Source organism: Perissodus microlepis, chromosome 9 (assembly GCF_051167445.1).
Source record: "Perissodus microlepis isolate ML-2025 ecotype Zambia chromosome 9, ASM5116744v1, whole genome shotgun sequence".
NCBI classification, from domain to species: Eukaryota; Metazoa; Chordata; class Actinopteri; order Cichliformes; family Cichlidae; genus Perissodus; species Perissodus microlepis.
In genome coordinates this window covers 10,133,998-10,150,662 of record NC_140469.1, presented here as the reverse complement: position 1 = coordinate 10,150,662, position 16,665 = coordinate 10,133,998, and the positions used below count along the sequence as shown (strand labels likewise).

The window sequence follows — 16,665 nt, the reverse complement described above, 5'->3', positions numbered from 1 at the left end:
CTGCACATACTTTAGCGGTGATAGGTGGAGTTCCAGAGTCAGAGAGCTTGCTTTGGAAAATCTGAAACAGTCGTGACATCGCGCTGGCCGGGGCTTCCTGCGGAAATTACTGTGGTCACGGGAGAAAGGAGCTGGGCCAGTGGGCTTACCATCAGTTTACTAAACCCCGTCAGGGTTTCCCCTAGCATTAGTTTTGGGGTGGAGGCTAGCCCACTGTAAGAAGCCACAGCAAGAAAACAACAAAATTAAAAGATGAATTAGTTTATTTACCAAATGTAGCCCCACTTTCTCTTATTTCTTATTTTGAGCTGTGCCACTGTCTCTACATTTGGCAGTCATTTATGGCTGGCCTAATTTCTCTAGGGGTCACTGCTGCACATTACTCACACAAGGGGAAACATTGCTCTTTGAAGATTTTCAGCACCATTAAACTCTTGTACACACAAAGTCTGATTGACCAAGATGACACACACATTGGTCACTTCATAATTAGGCAAATGTAGTATCGGCTTCTTTTGAAGGCTTTGGTTAAAAATAGACGGTTTCCCTTTTGAGAGAGTTTTGTTGACGCGGGTTTTGGGTCACACACACAAATACCAGACAGATGGAAATAACAGTGTGCTTTGTTCTCACTTAGTTTTCTCCCTCCACGACCCCCGCTCTCCTGCCTCCACCACACCCACCTCTGATCCCTCTGATCAAAAGAATTCAGCTTGGGAAAGAGGAAATGAAACTTAGGCCCACACACCAGCACTCATATGCTCACACATGCACCCAGTGCAGTGGCCATCAAAGGGTTAAATATAGACCCGTGACCTACTTATTGTATATTGTTAGATGCAGCTGGATACTTAGCCTAACAATGGATGGCATCACATGTAGCTTTTGCCATTCCCGAGCTTATCTGTGTCAGTTAGTTGTCATTATGCTTTAATTATCTGCTGTCTTTGATTGGCTCATCATTCGTGGATCGTATCAAAACTGATGAGATTTACAGTTGTAAGTGGAAATTTGTTCCATCAGCAGAGGAGGAAATGTGGATGTTGACTGAGCTTAAAATTGTCTTGAAGTCAGTGGTCTTACTGCTAGACAGGAGTCCTCAAATATAATATTGTAGGTATTAGATATTCATACTTTGTATGGGGACTAACAGCATTTGGCAGCCAGAAAGCTGAAAGCTTTGCTCTTTGTGAACTTTCCCTATTCTGGGGATAAATAATGTTGGGGTGTAATAGTCCCTGATGGGGGGATACTTTGATCTACATATTATTAATTAGATCAATGTAAACAACTGTACATATAACAGTTTTAAATAACTAAGATATGGCATTATGATTTTTAAGTAAATAATGCAAATTGATGTCTTTTTCCACCCTAGGATGCCTTTCAATAAGCGCTCACTAAGTGGCAGCCACTCCTCCCACAGTAACCTGTCACAGGCATCTGTGACCTCTGACCTCCTTGTTGGAGATGATGTGGACAGCCCCATCAATGCCCAACACCCCAAGATTGCTGAAAGACGCTCCAACGGTAGCACTGACATCCAAGGTACACGTTTAGTATTTTCACTATTTCTTCTATAAATGCAATCAACAGAAACGGGGTCAAATCATGACATCCTGAGAGAAAGTACAAAAACTTTTACACAGCTTACTAATCTCACTGAGTAAATACCTGCACAACAAAGACGGAAACTAGCACTAGAGATAGTTTTGCACTCCACTACATTGTTGCTGAGGGAGGTACACAACAGTTTGCTCAATGCCTAGCAAGTAAACATTTTGAAATATGAATGTCGGGTAACCAGGTTGAAGATTTAAACTGGAGCCAACTTCCCTGTGGTTTGTTTTGTTTTTGGTAATGTGTGCAGGTGTTGGCCTCATTACCTTTAGGCCCACCTTTAAGTGTTTGTAACATAATTGGAAACATGTTCTTCAGCTGACTTTATGATCAGTTTTATAGCATGCAGCTAACATGGGACTTCTTATCTTTTAATGTTGTGTTTTTGAACAAGCACTTAAAATTCAGGCGCCATTTCGTCCCTGGACCTCGGCCAATCAGGGTGGAGGGATGTGCAGTGATTCGGAAAGTGCTGGAGGGAGCAGTGAGTCCCGGTCCATGGATTCGCCGACTGCAAGCCCAGGTAGGATTGTGAAGATTGTGAAGTCCCCCTAAAATGATCACTAGCAGAACTGATTTAGTGCGACACCGCACTCAATAGCTATTTAGCTAACAAGTACGAATGCTGTGTCTATCTGCTGGGTAAATCTTTGCATGCCGTCACACTTGAGCTATCAAAAAAGAAAGAAAGAAAATCACATTCACTTCCTGTCGGTATGTTTTTTGTCCCGATAATAAAGGCAGCACGCTGGGTTTTCCCTCCACAGTTGCACAACATCAAACTCATTTGTGTCAGTCTTTCATCACGGTTAAAAGCACCACCCATAGCCAGTGATGGCACATTTTTCTGGACTGACTGTCTTGAGAGCACCTCAGGGCAGCACGCATCTCCTTTTTTTCCCTAGCGAACTTGATGTTCACCCAGGTTTGTTGTTGTGTAATCTCAGAGTAAAGAGGCAGTCTTGCCTCTGTGTTGCACTCTGCAACGTACGCACACACATAAGAATGTTGCAACGGTTTCCCTGTGCTCCCTGATTGCTGTGCAACAACATGTGTGTTTTGGGCTACAGTTTCCTGTAGTTTGTTGTTGTAGTTCTTGTTTTTTGTTTTTTGTTGGGTTTTTTTTTTTGCGGGGGCTTTTTTTTGTAATGGTGTTTTTCTGTATATGCACCACCCTTCTGTTCTTGGTGGCATCTTTTGTTTTCCATACTTTTGCACTGGGCCTACTTTTTTTGTTCTTTTTTTAATGCTAAGATGTTTTCCCGTGTTGGTTTGTTTTGCCCATTTGCACGCACTTTCTTAAAATGCAGTGCTCTGAGCTTTCGGTGCTACTATAATCAGAATGCAAAAAGCCATTTGCAAAGAAGAACGTAACTATAATTGCTGTTATTTTATGTGTTCCTGTCATGGACTTTACATTGAAAACTTTAAATAACACTATGTCTATTTTATATGTTACAGTGACAAATTTAGGTTTGTAGTAACCTTGGAGAACATCAATTTCCTGTTAAATTGATTTTACCAAACCTGTGTGTAAGACATGGCTAGTTGTTATGGGCGGGTCTTGACTGGAGAAAGTTGGTGCACGGTGTTAAATTGTGTATTGGAGTCTGCCACAAAGCTCTCCCAGCCCCCAGAGTGTGAACAATGTCAGCACTTATCTCTGATTAACCTGTTATTGAGCTCATCAGAAGATCAAAAACATTCTGAAAAGGCTCTGATCAGTATTCAACCCCCTTACTCATCAGCCAATCCAGGTGTTAATTCACCACCAACAATAACATGCTGGTTTCAGTTACCAACAATATGTTAAGCCCGCCTTTTCATTTGCTACTTTAAATTCGTCAAATCGCCGTATTGCTTCTCAGTTTTACCGCTGAGATGTAGAGCATAGGAGACGGGGGGGGAAACAGTGTCCTGACATGACTGTAAAGATGTGGACTTTTTGGTGTGTCCTACCTTATTGTTCAGGAGACTTCAAGAGGAGATTACCCAGAACCCCCTCCACTGGTACCATGTCGTCTGCTGATGACTTGGATGAGAGAGAGCCCCCCTCGCCGTCTGATAATGGTAAGTCAGTTGTATTCGTATAAGGGTTTCGTGTTTATTTTTTCCTTTTTTTTTAAGGTACTCTTATATGTTCCTTACACTTATAGGCCACATATTTACATTTGTAACAATGCTCCTTTGCCACTGCAGGTTTAAATGAAATGGTAATCGAAACGGCGAGCTCTCCAGGACCCTTTAGAAACACTCAGATGTCTAAGGCGGCCCAAACCCACAAGCTGAGAAAGCTTCGAGCACCTTCCAAGTGTCGTGAGTGTGACAGCCTGGTGGTGTTTCATGGAGCGGAGTGTGAGGAGGTAACCTTGGATTCCTTTCTTTTATTATTTGTATTATTCCTTTCTGTTTGCGGCCCACAGCATTCAGAGTATTACAAATTCACGATAAAGATTGCCAGAGGCTCACAACAGCTTCTTTATCACTCGTGGCCAGCAAAAAAATCAAGCAGAAACAAAAGAGAAAAGCCACCTCTCCCCTCATCAGCATGTTTGGATGAGGAAATAAAGGGAAAAGTTGAAACTGGCCGCAAGCTCTCCTCTGTGACCAAATTCACTAACTGGTCTCAGTTGGGGGAATGGGCGCTAGAAACTGAGGACCTTTTGTTCGTCTTCTGAGGAGTCCTTTCCATCGTCCCTGTGCACCCTCTGTCCACTGTTGATTTTAGATCAAGTTTCTGTCCATATGTATTAGATACACTGAAGAAGACAATAAGAGCGGCTCTTGGTTGGAGAAACGCTTTTAAAAGAGGTTATGCAACGCAATAGACATATTGAGAAGAAACTGACATAGGAATGCAGCTCACTGCAGAGTCTTGGAGTGATTCAGTGTGAGTGGTTCAGAGGGTCACTAGATGTGAAGCCTTCCTCGTTTGCTCCTTGGACTTGGTTTTTGGGCAAATTAACAAAAATAGCTACGTTGTGAGGACGTGTTTTTTCATCAGTTTTTCCACTTTTTGTTGACATATAGTTAAAACTGTTCAGGATTTTCTTAGAAATGTTTTACTCTGTCCCTGTTATAACTGAGGTATGTGTCACTGTGTTTGCAGTGCTCCTTGGCGTGCCATAAAAAGTGTCTGGAAACCCTGGCTATCCAGTGTGGCCACAAGAAGCTCCAGGGAAGGCTTCACCTATTTGGCATTGACTTCACTCAGTCGGCTAAGAACAGCCAGGATGGCATCCCATTCATCATACGGAAGTGCACGTCGGAAATTGAGAATAGAGCCCTCAGCATCAAGGTACTTATAGTAGGTGTTTTAGTGGTTTGGTTACAAATAAATTGATCATTAATTTTCATGAAACAAAAACTCAAAACTGTAGCATAGATCTGCTGGCACTGGCATTAAAGTTCACTTATAAAGCATCCAATACTGTGACCATAAAAGTGGCTGCGCTGTGAAAGGCTGTCATTGTTGTCAGGACTAATCACAATGTGTTGACTCAATTTATTTAACATGTAAAAAATGAGTGTATTAGCGACATATGCAAAAATATGTTTTTCTAAAACTATGTTGGCAAAAAAATAGTTTTTGTGGATTTAGTGATGAAAGCTTTTGGTTTTTCATAGTGATTTCCATCAGTTGTTCTTAATGCTGTGCAGCCTGAATGCCCAAAGGTCATGGGCACTCTGTGTTGGTTTTCAGCCTTGTCCTGTGTGTACACAGATTTCTCTGGCTTCTCTGGATCTTTATTGGCACTGCTAACACACTGTATGTGATAAAATTATTTGAGAGACTTCCTTCAAAGCTATTTGTCCGTGCAGTCTTTTACAGAGTGAAAGTGAAATGAGAAAAACGAGTCCTCCACTTCACCTTCAATATTTGTTATGCTTTTTAAATTATTTGATAATTATTGGTTTCTGTTTCCGTTACATTTTATCAAACAAGACCAAAACCCTTTTTAAATAAGAATGAAGTGTTCTCCCATTTTTTTCTTTGGCTGATCTTGTTAGTATTCTGCTCTTATGTTTGCCCAGTTTCTTCATATTGATTCCAAAAACTTGTGTGTAAATTTAATGCGCTGATTGCATTTTGTGTGCTCTGAAGGGGATCTACCGTGTGAATGGTGCAAAGTCTCGAGTAGAGAAGCTGTGCCAGGCATTTGAGAACGGCAAGGATCTGGTGGAGCTTTCCGATCTTTCTCCCCACGACATTAGCAATGTACTCAAACTGTACCTGAGACAGGTGGGTTGCTTTTGGTCATTAGCATAATGAGGTATTTCAGCTTTCATCCTGTGAAGGAGATGGCTAAAGTAGGCTTTGGATGACAAACTGCATTAATACTAAAAATGTGCATTTGTCTGTTTATTTTTGGCGCATAATTCCTGCCGCTTATCACCAGGGTGCTTATCTCATTTCTAATTCTGTACCACTTGTGTATTTATGTCCATATTTTGGTTGCAGCTGTTTATTATCATCTTTGTTTCATTTGTTTATCTAATTCTTCCTCCGTACTTTCCAGCTTCCAGAGCCACTCATCCTCTTCCGCTATTATAACGACTTTATTGGTTTGGCCAAGGAGAGCCAGAGTATCATTGTGGAGGAACTGGAAGCACAGAGAGTTAATCCCACCACTGCGACCCCTGCGCAGGTTAGCGTCGAGCTCAATCGAGTCCTGTTCAAGATCAAGGATCTGCTAAGACAGCTGCCACCAGCTAATTACAAGACGCTGCAGTTCCTCATAGAGCATCTTCACCGGTAGGGAGGGCTGAATGGATTTCTGGGCATCCCATTACATACAACATATGGATGTGTTTCTCCTTTTTTTTTTTTTTAATAATAGTAGGAATGATCATTTCTTATCTGTTTCATTCTCCTTCCAGGGTGACGGAGCAATCAGAGGAGAACAAGATGACCGCCAGCAATCTGGGAATCATCTTTGGCCCGACGCTGATCAAGCCAAGGCAGGCCGATGCTGAAGTTTCCCTTTCTTCTCTGGTGGATTACCCTTATCAGGCGCTCATTGTGGAGCTCCTGATCAGACATTACCAGATGGTCTTTGACACGCCTCTGAGTCCTGTAAGTGGCACCTCGCCCACAGAGGTTGATGCCCAGACCCGCGCTAATTCTCGCCTTATGCAACAGGACAAAGAGCAGCAGCTGATCAGGCACTCCAAGTCACTGGGAGACATTAAAGAGGTAACTGGTTTGCCAACACTACGATACATGAATGACACAGGATGTTGTAAATGTACAATGATAATAAAGAGCTATTCTGTTATCTATATAGCGTGATAAAGTATAAAAACTATACACAGTACTCTTCTTGTTTAGCATGTGGTAGAGTGGTGGGTTGTTTTCTGTTCTTACTGTCTGTCTTTGCCTTGCAGTCGAGCTTAAAGGTGTTTAAAAGGCATTCGTCTATAATTCCTTCTTCACACTTATTGACTGAGGTTCAGGAGAGGATGCCAAGCCTTGATGGAAGCGATTTTGAACCAGGTCAGTATTGTCACAGTAATAGATAATTATTAAAATAACAATCATGTTGTTATTTTATCGTAAAAGTTTTATTTGTCCTCTTTTTAAAGCTGATGAAACTGATTCAGAGACCCTCAGTTTGTCGTCAAGTGTCCCTGAAGTCGCAAAATCTGGGGAGAGAGGCCTGTGTCGTTCTCATCATATCACAGTCACCAGGGTTCAGCTTCGACACCCTCGCAACAAGCTACCGTCACGGCCGTTTAGCATGCCGGCCGAACGGATACTTAACCGAAGCCAAATAGACGAGAATAACTCCCGGAACGCCACTGACCAAGATGACAGGAAGGGAAGCGGTTGCGACCAGTCCATCGAAGAAGTGGACGAGACTGAGAATACAAAAACAAGAGCGGCCGCACATTTCCGGAGTACCTTTATCGACACCCAGACATTACGCAGAACTTGGGATAAACAATACAAACATGAAGTTGCCTCAAGAACTGTCAAAATTGGGGCCAGCTCATCCACAGAGAGTGCAGCAGTGGAAGGCTTGTCAACCTCTGTGCCATCAACCCTCTCCCTTGGAACTACTTACACAGTCGCAGTGCGACCCAACAGGACTATAAAAAGGGAAGATAATGTCATAAAGTATAGCCCCATTGCAACAACTTTCAGAGCCCCCAGAACTCTTCAGCCCCCCCCAGGAACCTTCTACAAGCCCCCATCGGGAAGCAAAGCTAAAGTCCTGCAGAATTGTGCACAAGCTAACAGTGCTGAGGAAGAAGATGAAGAGGAGGATGAGGAGGAGGATGAGGAGGGGGAAATAGGCATTGAGATAGAGGTGTCTGTAGATGAGCCCCTTGAGGAGGACGTTGAGATTGAACAGACAGCCATATCTCAGTCTCCCAGCTGTAGCCCTGAGGAAATGGACCAAAACCAGGCAAAACCAGTGTACCAGAGACTAAGGCCCAGGCGTCTTCCAGAGGTGGAACACAGAGAGGCACATTTTGTTTAAGCCACTAAAAGACATTGTTGTTAGAGCTCCGAGAATCACAATGTGTGTCACGTTAGGAGGAACACGCAGAAACATCTGCATTGACTCTGTAGAGAAAATGAGCAGATGTATGACTGGCACTGTGTAGATTTATTGTAAGTATTATGATATCTTTGATCCTCAAAAGAAAAAAAATGCACTTATAATGCTGTAAATTTTGATTCACAAATCATACATTTACCAATCACTTGCTCAGTATACTCTGGCACACAGCCAGGATATTTATAATTTTTGGATCTGTGCAATTTATTTTTGTTTGAATATTTTGTGTAAAATTCTTACAGGTTCACGTATGTATGTTTCTATACCAAAAAAGCCCTCGAGGCGTAACAATACTGCATAACGTTATGGAGATGTGTGGTGCACTTACCTGATAACGCTCTTTCACCATCAGCCTTCTGCCTGCACCGTTGAAGAGTGTTTTAAGCTGTTACAAGTAGTCTGTAATTAAAAACATTGCTAATATTTTTTTGCAATTTAACAACATCTGTTACGTGATGTACTTGGATGTCTGTGTTTGCGTTTGGTCATGTAATGAAGCATCACTTACAAAGGGTATAAATCCACTCGTTTTTTGTACTGCGTGGTGTTAAATGTGTCTGAAAAGCTTTTAGAAATGCTACAGGATTCTGACATGGCATTATTCTTCGTAATTTTAATATATGTAAAAAATTTTAATAGCCAAAGCTTTTTTTTTTCATTGTTTTTTTTTTTTGTTGGTTTTGTTGTTGGTTGTTTTGTTTTGTTTTGTTTTTTTTTTTTACAATTTGAGTAGTTTTATCAATAACCTGAATCTTATGCTTTCTTTGTAAGTAATGGGAAGTGCATCATTTATTTAAATGGTATCTGTTTTTCATGGTAATGTACAAGCCTGGCACAGTGTTGAAAGTTCAGTGTAAGAAAACAGGTACATAAAACAAACACCCTTTTGTAACTTATTAAAATATATCTGACAACTTACAACAGTGATGGTCTTTTGTGCGCATGTTTTTTTTACAGGAATATTAATTTAATCTGTGTAATGCAATAAACTGAGTTCATGCAGTTTGTGCAGGATGATAATCTGCGAATAGAGATTCAAGTTTTTGTTAAAATGTAAGGAAAATGTAAGAGTGGTGGGATTATACCGCACTGTTAATGCCAGGTGGCTGGGTCATGCAGGCCTCTACAAATGGCAGAGAGGTGTTAGCAGGCTCCCAGCACCGAGAAAGGAGATTAAAACAATCTGCTTAACTCTTCTGGAGGTCTGGAAACAAGCTGTGTTTGCAACCACAGCAAACAGTCTGTAGAATATGCAGAGTTATTTTATTGTTATTGGCGATCAATCTACAGTACAGGTGCTCTTCTGAGGTAAGTGACAATTTAAGTTGCACTGTGTGCTTTGGATTATGGTGGAAGTATGTGGAAACAGTGAATGGATAGAGAATGTCATCATGATTGGAACTAAACTAGATTAAATGTATGGTGTGGGTGCACAGACAGTGTGGGATTTCATTTTATTTTATTTTTGGGGGGATTGGCGTTAACCAGAAATTGTAGCGAAAGAGCGCTTGACAAGTCTATAATTGTAAATCTGACCATGTCAAGGTCTTGAGCTCATTAACCTCATTACTAAGCTACTGCTAGCTTTCACATGGAGTTCTCACCAGATGAATGGACCGACTTGTGAGTTCATCGACAAAATTTAGCCTTTCAAATGCAAATTGCATTTTAGAGTCATGAGTAGTTTTGTAAGACAAAAGTTAGCCTTACTTGGCCCGTAAGATGTTTTATGGTCTGGTTCAATACAGATTTACTGGCTATAGCCAGCCCCTGCGGGGGTGAAAAGGAGGCACCATGGGGGCAGGAAGACAGGTCAGACTCCTGCTGTGGAAGAACTGGACCATCCGCAGGAGGCAAAGGGTAAAAGCTCCACACTCCAGTTGTCCCAGTAAAGGCTAAGCTATGCCTCCAGAGCTTTTGACCCCACCAGTTCACACATTACTAAATATATCTTTCATTTTTTTAATGCATATTATGCAGTGTAAGTCTTTTTTTTATGCGAGCCCAGAATATACTTAAAAACTAACGCGTCTTTACTGATTTTGTCCCAAACTGGGGTTGGTAAGAGTGGAGAATTTGTCAGATTGATAGAAACCACAACTAAAACTGGAAAACCTGCTCATTTAAAAGATGTTGTCTGTTTTAACCAGGTACGTTTGTTCATGGAGATCTTGTGGCCTGTTATGCTGTTCATGGGACTGGTGTGGCTACGAAAAGTAAATCCACTTTATCGCCAACATGAATGTGAGCAAACAGTTCTTCGCTGGAAAATATTAGCACAGCCCGCTGAGACAGAAAAACAATATCCTCTGTATCTAGTGCAATTCATAAATGTTCTCATCCGCCTCAGGTCATTTCCCCAATAAAGCCATGCCCTCCGCTGGGGTCCTGCCATGGATCCAAGGAATCTTCTGTAATGCCAACAACCCTTGTTTTCAATACCCCACCCGTGGTGAATCTCCTGGCCTGGTGTCCAACTACAACAACTCCATGTAAGCATCAACTGTAGGCTGGCAGTGGGAAGAGTTTTGGATTCGTATTAAGTGTCTGATCTAAGATGAACAGGCAAAATTATTAAGTCGAGTGAAAGAGATGAATCTAGGTATTTAGCCTTAATAATAATTGTTAATATTATGGCCTTCCTCCTCAGATTGGCTCGGTTCTATTCGGATGCTGAAGAGCTTCTTTTTATGGACCCAGAGTTTTTGCAGCTTGGTCGCCTATGGAGGGAGCTCAATGCTATGAGCAACTTCATGGACACGCTACGTACTCATCCTGAAAAAGTCTCAGGTCAGTGCTCTGGGCTTTCATCAACATCCAGCAGAAGCCTTTAGAAGTAAATCCACGGTCAGAAAGGTTCATTTATAAAGTTCTTTCATTAAAGCAGTGGAATAAAAGCTTTTTTCTGAATTACCCAACAATGGTTTAAAATCAGTAGTTTATTGAAATCTTTATATACTCCATGAATACAATCAATATCAAATCAGTCGTGCCTCTTGCAGATCATACAACACGGGTGTCGTTTACTTCAGACGCTTTTGCCTTTTTTAGAGGTATTGTGACACATAAGATGTTGATCTTTTAAAAGTTGAACACGTCGCCTGGTAATCGCAGTTTACATCACACCTCACATTCTTTCCCATCAGTCTGTCTGTGGTGTCTGCGTGGAGTAACACGATTACATCACAACGGTTTAAGACCGGCTCGCAAAGTAAGCTGCTTACTTTTGCTGCTAGCACGCTGTTTATTTGGTGGGAAAGCAATTCATATACCACCCATCACACTCCCAGAAACACTCATCCCATCTCAAGGGCCTGCATGCAGACTGCGCTCTGTTCATATATACGTGTGCACTGTACATATGCCATGCTTCCCTACTGGCAAAATAAACCTTTTTGATGGGAGTGGAATGGAGCTGAGTGCATTCCAGGCTTTGAATGATTATGTCTGGCTGCTCTCTGTGCTGCCACTTTCATGCAGAAATATGTAGATGGACTAACAGAGCTAACAGAGATCCACATCCACATTCCACTCGTGTTCCCATGAGCCCCGGGAAGGAAAACTAAATCATGTTGAGAATAAAGTTATATAAATGACGACTGTGACTCATGGATATTAAACAGGAAAATCGTCTGACCTCTTTTTCACACATCTGGCATTATTAGCAAGCAGAATCATGATCCACGTGCACTGTTGTGCCAAACATATTTGCTTTGCATTTTACATTGTGAGCCACGCGCAGCTCATTTTGATGTTAAGTGGGCTGGATGAGTAAAACTCGCCTTTGTGTAAGTGTAAAGATTTATTCAATTTCTAAGATGTCTTAATATAAGAAAAATCAGTGCAGTTTCAACAGTACAGACTTTCTACACAACAAGGAAATGTTGCTGTAGAATTATTCCTTAGACTCTCCTGTAACTATGAAAAAGAAAGTTTTTATCAATCGAAAGAAAATATCCTGTTTTTTTTGTCTTTTACTGCTCAGATAACTTTTCTGTCATTTAGTTGTTTTTCATCTGCTACTTAATTACTTAATGTAAATGGATATGTTAGGGGGTCTTTATCAACAGGAAATGCTATAAAATCTATGAAAATATAGCTAAAACTCCAAGATTTAACCTCTCATTTACTTTTTCCAAAGCCATTGGAGTCTTTGCCGAGCTGATTCTGGCTCCCATGCCTTATGTTTGACAACCCTGCTCACTTGGCTTCTCTTATTACTCTTTTTCATGTTTGATTTCATTTTACGTATTTGTTATTCACATTAGTATATGTGCATTTTAGGAATTCCAGAGTTGACAGGCAGGGAGTGGCAGAAGTGATCAGGAACGGAAAAAAACGAGACAGAGGAGGAGAAAAGAAAAAGGGGAAAAATAAGGAAATATTTGAGATTAAACCTCTTGGCTAAAACATATTTAGAATTGTCTTGATTCAGCATTTACTGCTAGTATTTTTCTTTAATGACATCAACCCCCCCCCCCACACACGTTTCGTTTCCTTCGTTTGTTTAATTTGTGTTTAGAGTCATTTCCAACAAGTTCATCTCTAACCATGTTCATCAGGGACACAGCCTGGATAAAAGCCAAAACAGCACTTTGCCTGGCAATGCAGCCTTCATTCATGCACAGACAGGCAACTGGAAATTGTGTCATTTAATGAAACACATTTGTCACAACTTGCCCAATATGTGTTACTATGAAACGAAGCTTTTTCCAACTTGTCCAGTTTATCCAGTTCCATATCAAACAGCGAACAGTTATCTATCTAGCCATGACAGTCATTCACTGTGAAAGCTTAAAGACAGTTAAAGACATGAAACCGTTCTTATGATTTTTCCATTACACGAACTGCCTCTGTTTGTCTACAGGTCGAGGGGTAAAAGTGGAGACTATCCTGAAGGATGACGAGACTCTGACGTCATTCCTCCTCAGAGACATTCCTCTGACCGAGTCTGTAGTGTATCATCTAGTTAATGCCCAAATCAGGCCTGAACAGGTACACGGGTGCTCACACACATGCATAAACACACGCACATAGCCAAGGGTACACAGTGTGACATTTTACCATTAAGAAGTCAAGACACTGATATTGCTTCATACCACCAAGGCAAGGATTCTGGTGGAGTACAGTATGGAACACAAATGGTAATATGATACAGTAAAGGAAGAAAAACAAGGGAAATGTACAGGCGATCAGTGGTCATGACAACTGCAAATTAACCATCATGAAACTGACCACGGCCCATTGTTAGTCAGTAGTTACCAGTTTCAGTCATCATGCAAATGTACTGTTTATAAAGCTGGGGAAACTTGCAGCCAGCTGAGACTGAAGATGCCACTTGGATGTCCAGATGAACAGGACTTGGTTATCTGGGTGATTAAGCATGCATCACGACAATATACAGCTGTTTAATTCAAGACATAGAATAAAAGCTAACAGACAAAAGACGTCACGGAGCAGTGACATACACATCAGATTGCTTCTGTTTTTGCTGATGTCATCTGAATCCGCATAAATCTGCTTTTTTCCAGTTTGCTTTTGGAGTCCCGGACTTGCATTTAAAAGACATTGCGTGCAGCCTCAACTTGCTCGAGCGATTCCTCATTTTCCCCAGCCGTCGAGGACTCTACGCAGTTCGCAACGCCATGTGCATCCTCACTCCACAGCGACTACAGATCATCGAGGACAAATTCTACGCCAATGTCGACTTTTTCAAACTTTTCCGGCTGGTGAGTGTTGGTTTTGTTCTTGATTTTAGAGAGCTGACATGGAAATCACCAAGGATCACTGGCTTACCTTTTAAAAAATAGTTGCACAATTTAAATTTCATTCTGGCTCAGTTAAACTGGGAGCACTCAGTCTGTAATTACATCTTTATACCCTTGACTAAACTATCTATTGTGCACTGAATGGATACACTTAATACCACAATTTGGCAGTGATCTGGTTGGTTCATGAATTGAAAAAGGCCGTATAGAGCTGTATTTGGATACATCCAGTTTGGGATCTTGCCATGTTTAAAAATTCATTTGGATCTTCATAGGGTAAGTCAGCCATGTGCTGGCTAAGCGACTTGAGGTCAAGCTGGCAAAGGGCAGTGTAGGATTTGCCAGGATATGATTTCAAAAACAGTTATCAAACAGTATCATAAGCTGCTGTGTTTCTAATTCTTACATACATGTAGTTCGGCAACCAACAAAAACACACTTGAGTAAAATATGAAGTAAATGAAGTAATCAAGTAACATGACTAGATTGTACCACGAGTTTCTAGTATATTGTAAAAACAACAGGAGAAAAACAGTAAGAGGTACCGTCATGTTTACCATAATGCATGATTATCCACCTTCAGCTCAGTATGTCCCATCATGCTTTAGCACGTTTTGTGTTTTAGACTCTGATTACACTGCATTCATAGTTTGTCCTCCAGATCAAAACCCAACAGGCTGACACACGCCTATTGTCTCCTGACATACCTCCTGTTCAAAGTCAGGAGATGCAAAGGATAAACAGATGTTAGTATTTTTATTAGAGCTATGACTCATGGGGTGGGGCAAAACAAAAATTCTCTGGGAAATGCAAAAAGCAAAGTAAACAAGGCGTCGTTCCCCAGGAATGTACAATGTCAAATACACTACTTTGTGTAGTGAAAGATGGCTTTAATTTTTCCTTATGTATTTGATGAGCTGTAATTGCCTTATAAAAATGAAGTGTCTATCAACATGCTTTAAGTAGGCAGTAGTGATACAAACAGTTTGTAAAGGAGCAAGCTTTGGCCAGCGAGACAGACTTAGCCTCTTTCTTTGATTAGCTTAGGTTAGAGACAGTGCTTTCTTTAGAAAGCAGTGCAAGTAAGAGTGAGAGTAAACACAAACCATAAAAAAGCAGCTGAAAACAATGGACGCCCTCTGCCTTATATTCATCCAGGTGCAGGAATATGGGACTGGGCCAAGTGAGTCTGTCTGTCCGCTAATTCTTTTAACCCTCAATGTGTTCTTGCCACTCTGTCCACTCTTAATACCATTATTTTTAACCTTATCCTCCATTGTTTGTTGTGTAGTTTGACTTCAGGCACAGGAATAGCTTAAAATATTACTGCCCGGCTTTGGAAACGAATTTCACTCAAATCACACATCCTCCCATTTAGTGTCCGCGTGCACTGAGATAGGAACATATGTCAAAGCGGAAGGATGTTTCCACTGGTGATTCTGTGTCTTGGCCTTCTTCTGCTTCCTGAACCTTTAGCCTATTGTGTTGTGAACTTTCTGGAAGCTCTCTCGGCAAACCAGCAAGATCGTTGGTAGAAGGTAGTACTCAGATGAACATAAGAGAAAGGTTTTACAGATGGTTTTCAAAATTCTGTTTGCATCACATAATATCACCATGTCCTCATAAGACAGTGGCTTTATGGGAAATGTGTTCATTTTGAGAAGTACAATACTGGAAGTTTACAGCTTTTGTATGAATGCAAAAGCAGAAAATGTTCATTCATTTGTATTTCTCATTAGCTTCCTCTTGTACTGGACAATCACTCAAAAGGCATCGACATTCACTTCTGGGTCCGGGTTGTCTCCTCTGCCTCGGACAAACTGAAAGAGGTAAGCCCCGGCTCCAGCAGCTCAATTCAAAAGTTCACCGCCTGCTATTTTTAGTTGTCAGGAAACAGTTGCTTCCTCTGGCCTGGCTTTTTACGCAAACAGACAGTAGGGGGATATTATCTAGTGCGTATAAGGAAGGCTAAATTCAGAACATGGCATTTTAGCCCCCCAAAAACAGCAAAAGCAGATAGATCATCATTATGGGATCGTTCACTGGAAAAACGCCCCCCAAACATAGCAAAAAAGACCTAGGCTGCAAGGACAGGTAAAAGTCTCCAATCGGCATAGATTAAAAAACCCTGGTGATGAATGAATGTTTTAGTGTATGTGTTTTTCTCACTAAAAAGTCTATGAACATGATTTTTCACTTATTTTAATTGCTGTCATTGGAAAAACAATTTTTTCACACCTTAGCAGGCTTCAGCTTAGTGATTGCCAAAGAACCAAATTTATTGTACGAGTGTGACTTAAAGTTAGAATTAGGCGTGCTCACAAACTACCATTTATGTCTGTATGTGGAAATACTGTTTTGTTTGTTGTGGATGTTTCCATGGGACATTCATTGAAACTGACAGTCTGGCATCCTGTTGGCGAGACACTTGTCTCTCTCAGGACTATAGAGAGCGTATGATCCAAGTGGAAGGCATTAAAATAAACTCATTCTTTCTTCTTTTTTTAAAATTAGACATTAAATATTTGTCAAAAGTTCCAATAATTGTTGAGTCATGCACCTGCCAGCTGTTATTTAGATATATCATAACTGACTAATTTTGATACGTATGCTAATCATGTGTAAAGGATACTAGATATTTAGTCCTCTGTAGAGGGTAGCTTGATATAACAGAGCCCCCTTTCTCTTTTTATATTTATTGTATGTAT

The 16,665-nt window shown here is 41.0% G+C and overlaps 2 protein-coding genes across 4 annotated transcripts in view; both read left to right on the top strand.

Annotated features, from left to right (window-relative positions):
* Nucleotides 1-9,110, top strand: part of arhgap29a (Rho GTPase activating protein 29a) — a 30,978-nt gene extending 21,868 nt beyond the window's left edge. For both annotated transcript variants that reach the window (XM_084938949.1, XM_084938950.1), the window contains 10 exons: nt 1,379-1,548; nt 2,015-2,143; nt 3,592-3,690; nt 3,820-3,983; nt 4,730-4,918; nt 5,726-5,863; nt 6,141-6,376; nt 6,502-6,817; nt 7,009-7,117; nt 7,207-9,110. In XM_084938949.1, the coding sequence (XP_084795075.1) occupies nt 1,379-1,548; nt 2,015-2,143; nt 3,592-3,690; nt 3,820-3,983; nt 4,730-4,918; nt 5,726-5,863; nt 6,141-6,376; nt 6,502-6,817; nt 7,009-7,117; nt 7,207-8,108 (2,452 nt within the window). In that variant the 3' untranslated portion in view covers nt 8,109-9,110. The remainder of the gene's footprint in view (nt 1-1,378; nt 1,549-2,014; nt 2,144-3,591; nt 3,691-3,819; nt 3,984-4,729; nt 4,919-5,725; nt 5,864-6,140; nt 6,377-6,501; nt 6,818-7,008; nt 7,118-7,206) is intronic.
* Nucleotides 9,111-9,208: 98 nt separating this feature from the next.
* abca4a (ATP-binding cassette, sub-family A (ABC1), member 4a) overlaps nt 9,209-16,665 on the top strand; it is a 31,108-nt gene continuing 23,651 nt past the window's right edge. For both annotated transcript variants that reach the window (XM_084938948.1, XM_084938947.1), the window contains exons 1-8: nt 9,209-9,497; nt 9,938-10,049; nt 10,340-10,433; nt 10,540-10,681; nt 10,840-10,979; nt 13,057-13,184; nt 13,721-13,918; nt 15,697-15,786. In XM_084938948.1, the coding sequence (XP_084795074.1) occupies nt 9,984-10,049; nt 10,340-10,433; nt 10,540-10,681; nt 10,840-10,979; nt 13,057-13,184; nt 13,721-13,918; nt 15,697-15,786 (858 nt within the window). In that variant the 5' untranslated portion in view covers nt 9,209-9,497; nt 9,938-9,983. The remainder of the gene's footprint in view (nt 9,498-9,937; nt 10,050-10,339; nt 10,434-10,539; nt 10,682-10,839; nt 10,980-13,056; nt 13,185-13,720; nt 13,919-15,696; nt 15,787-16,665) is intronic.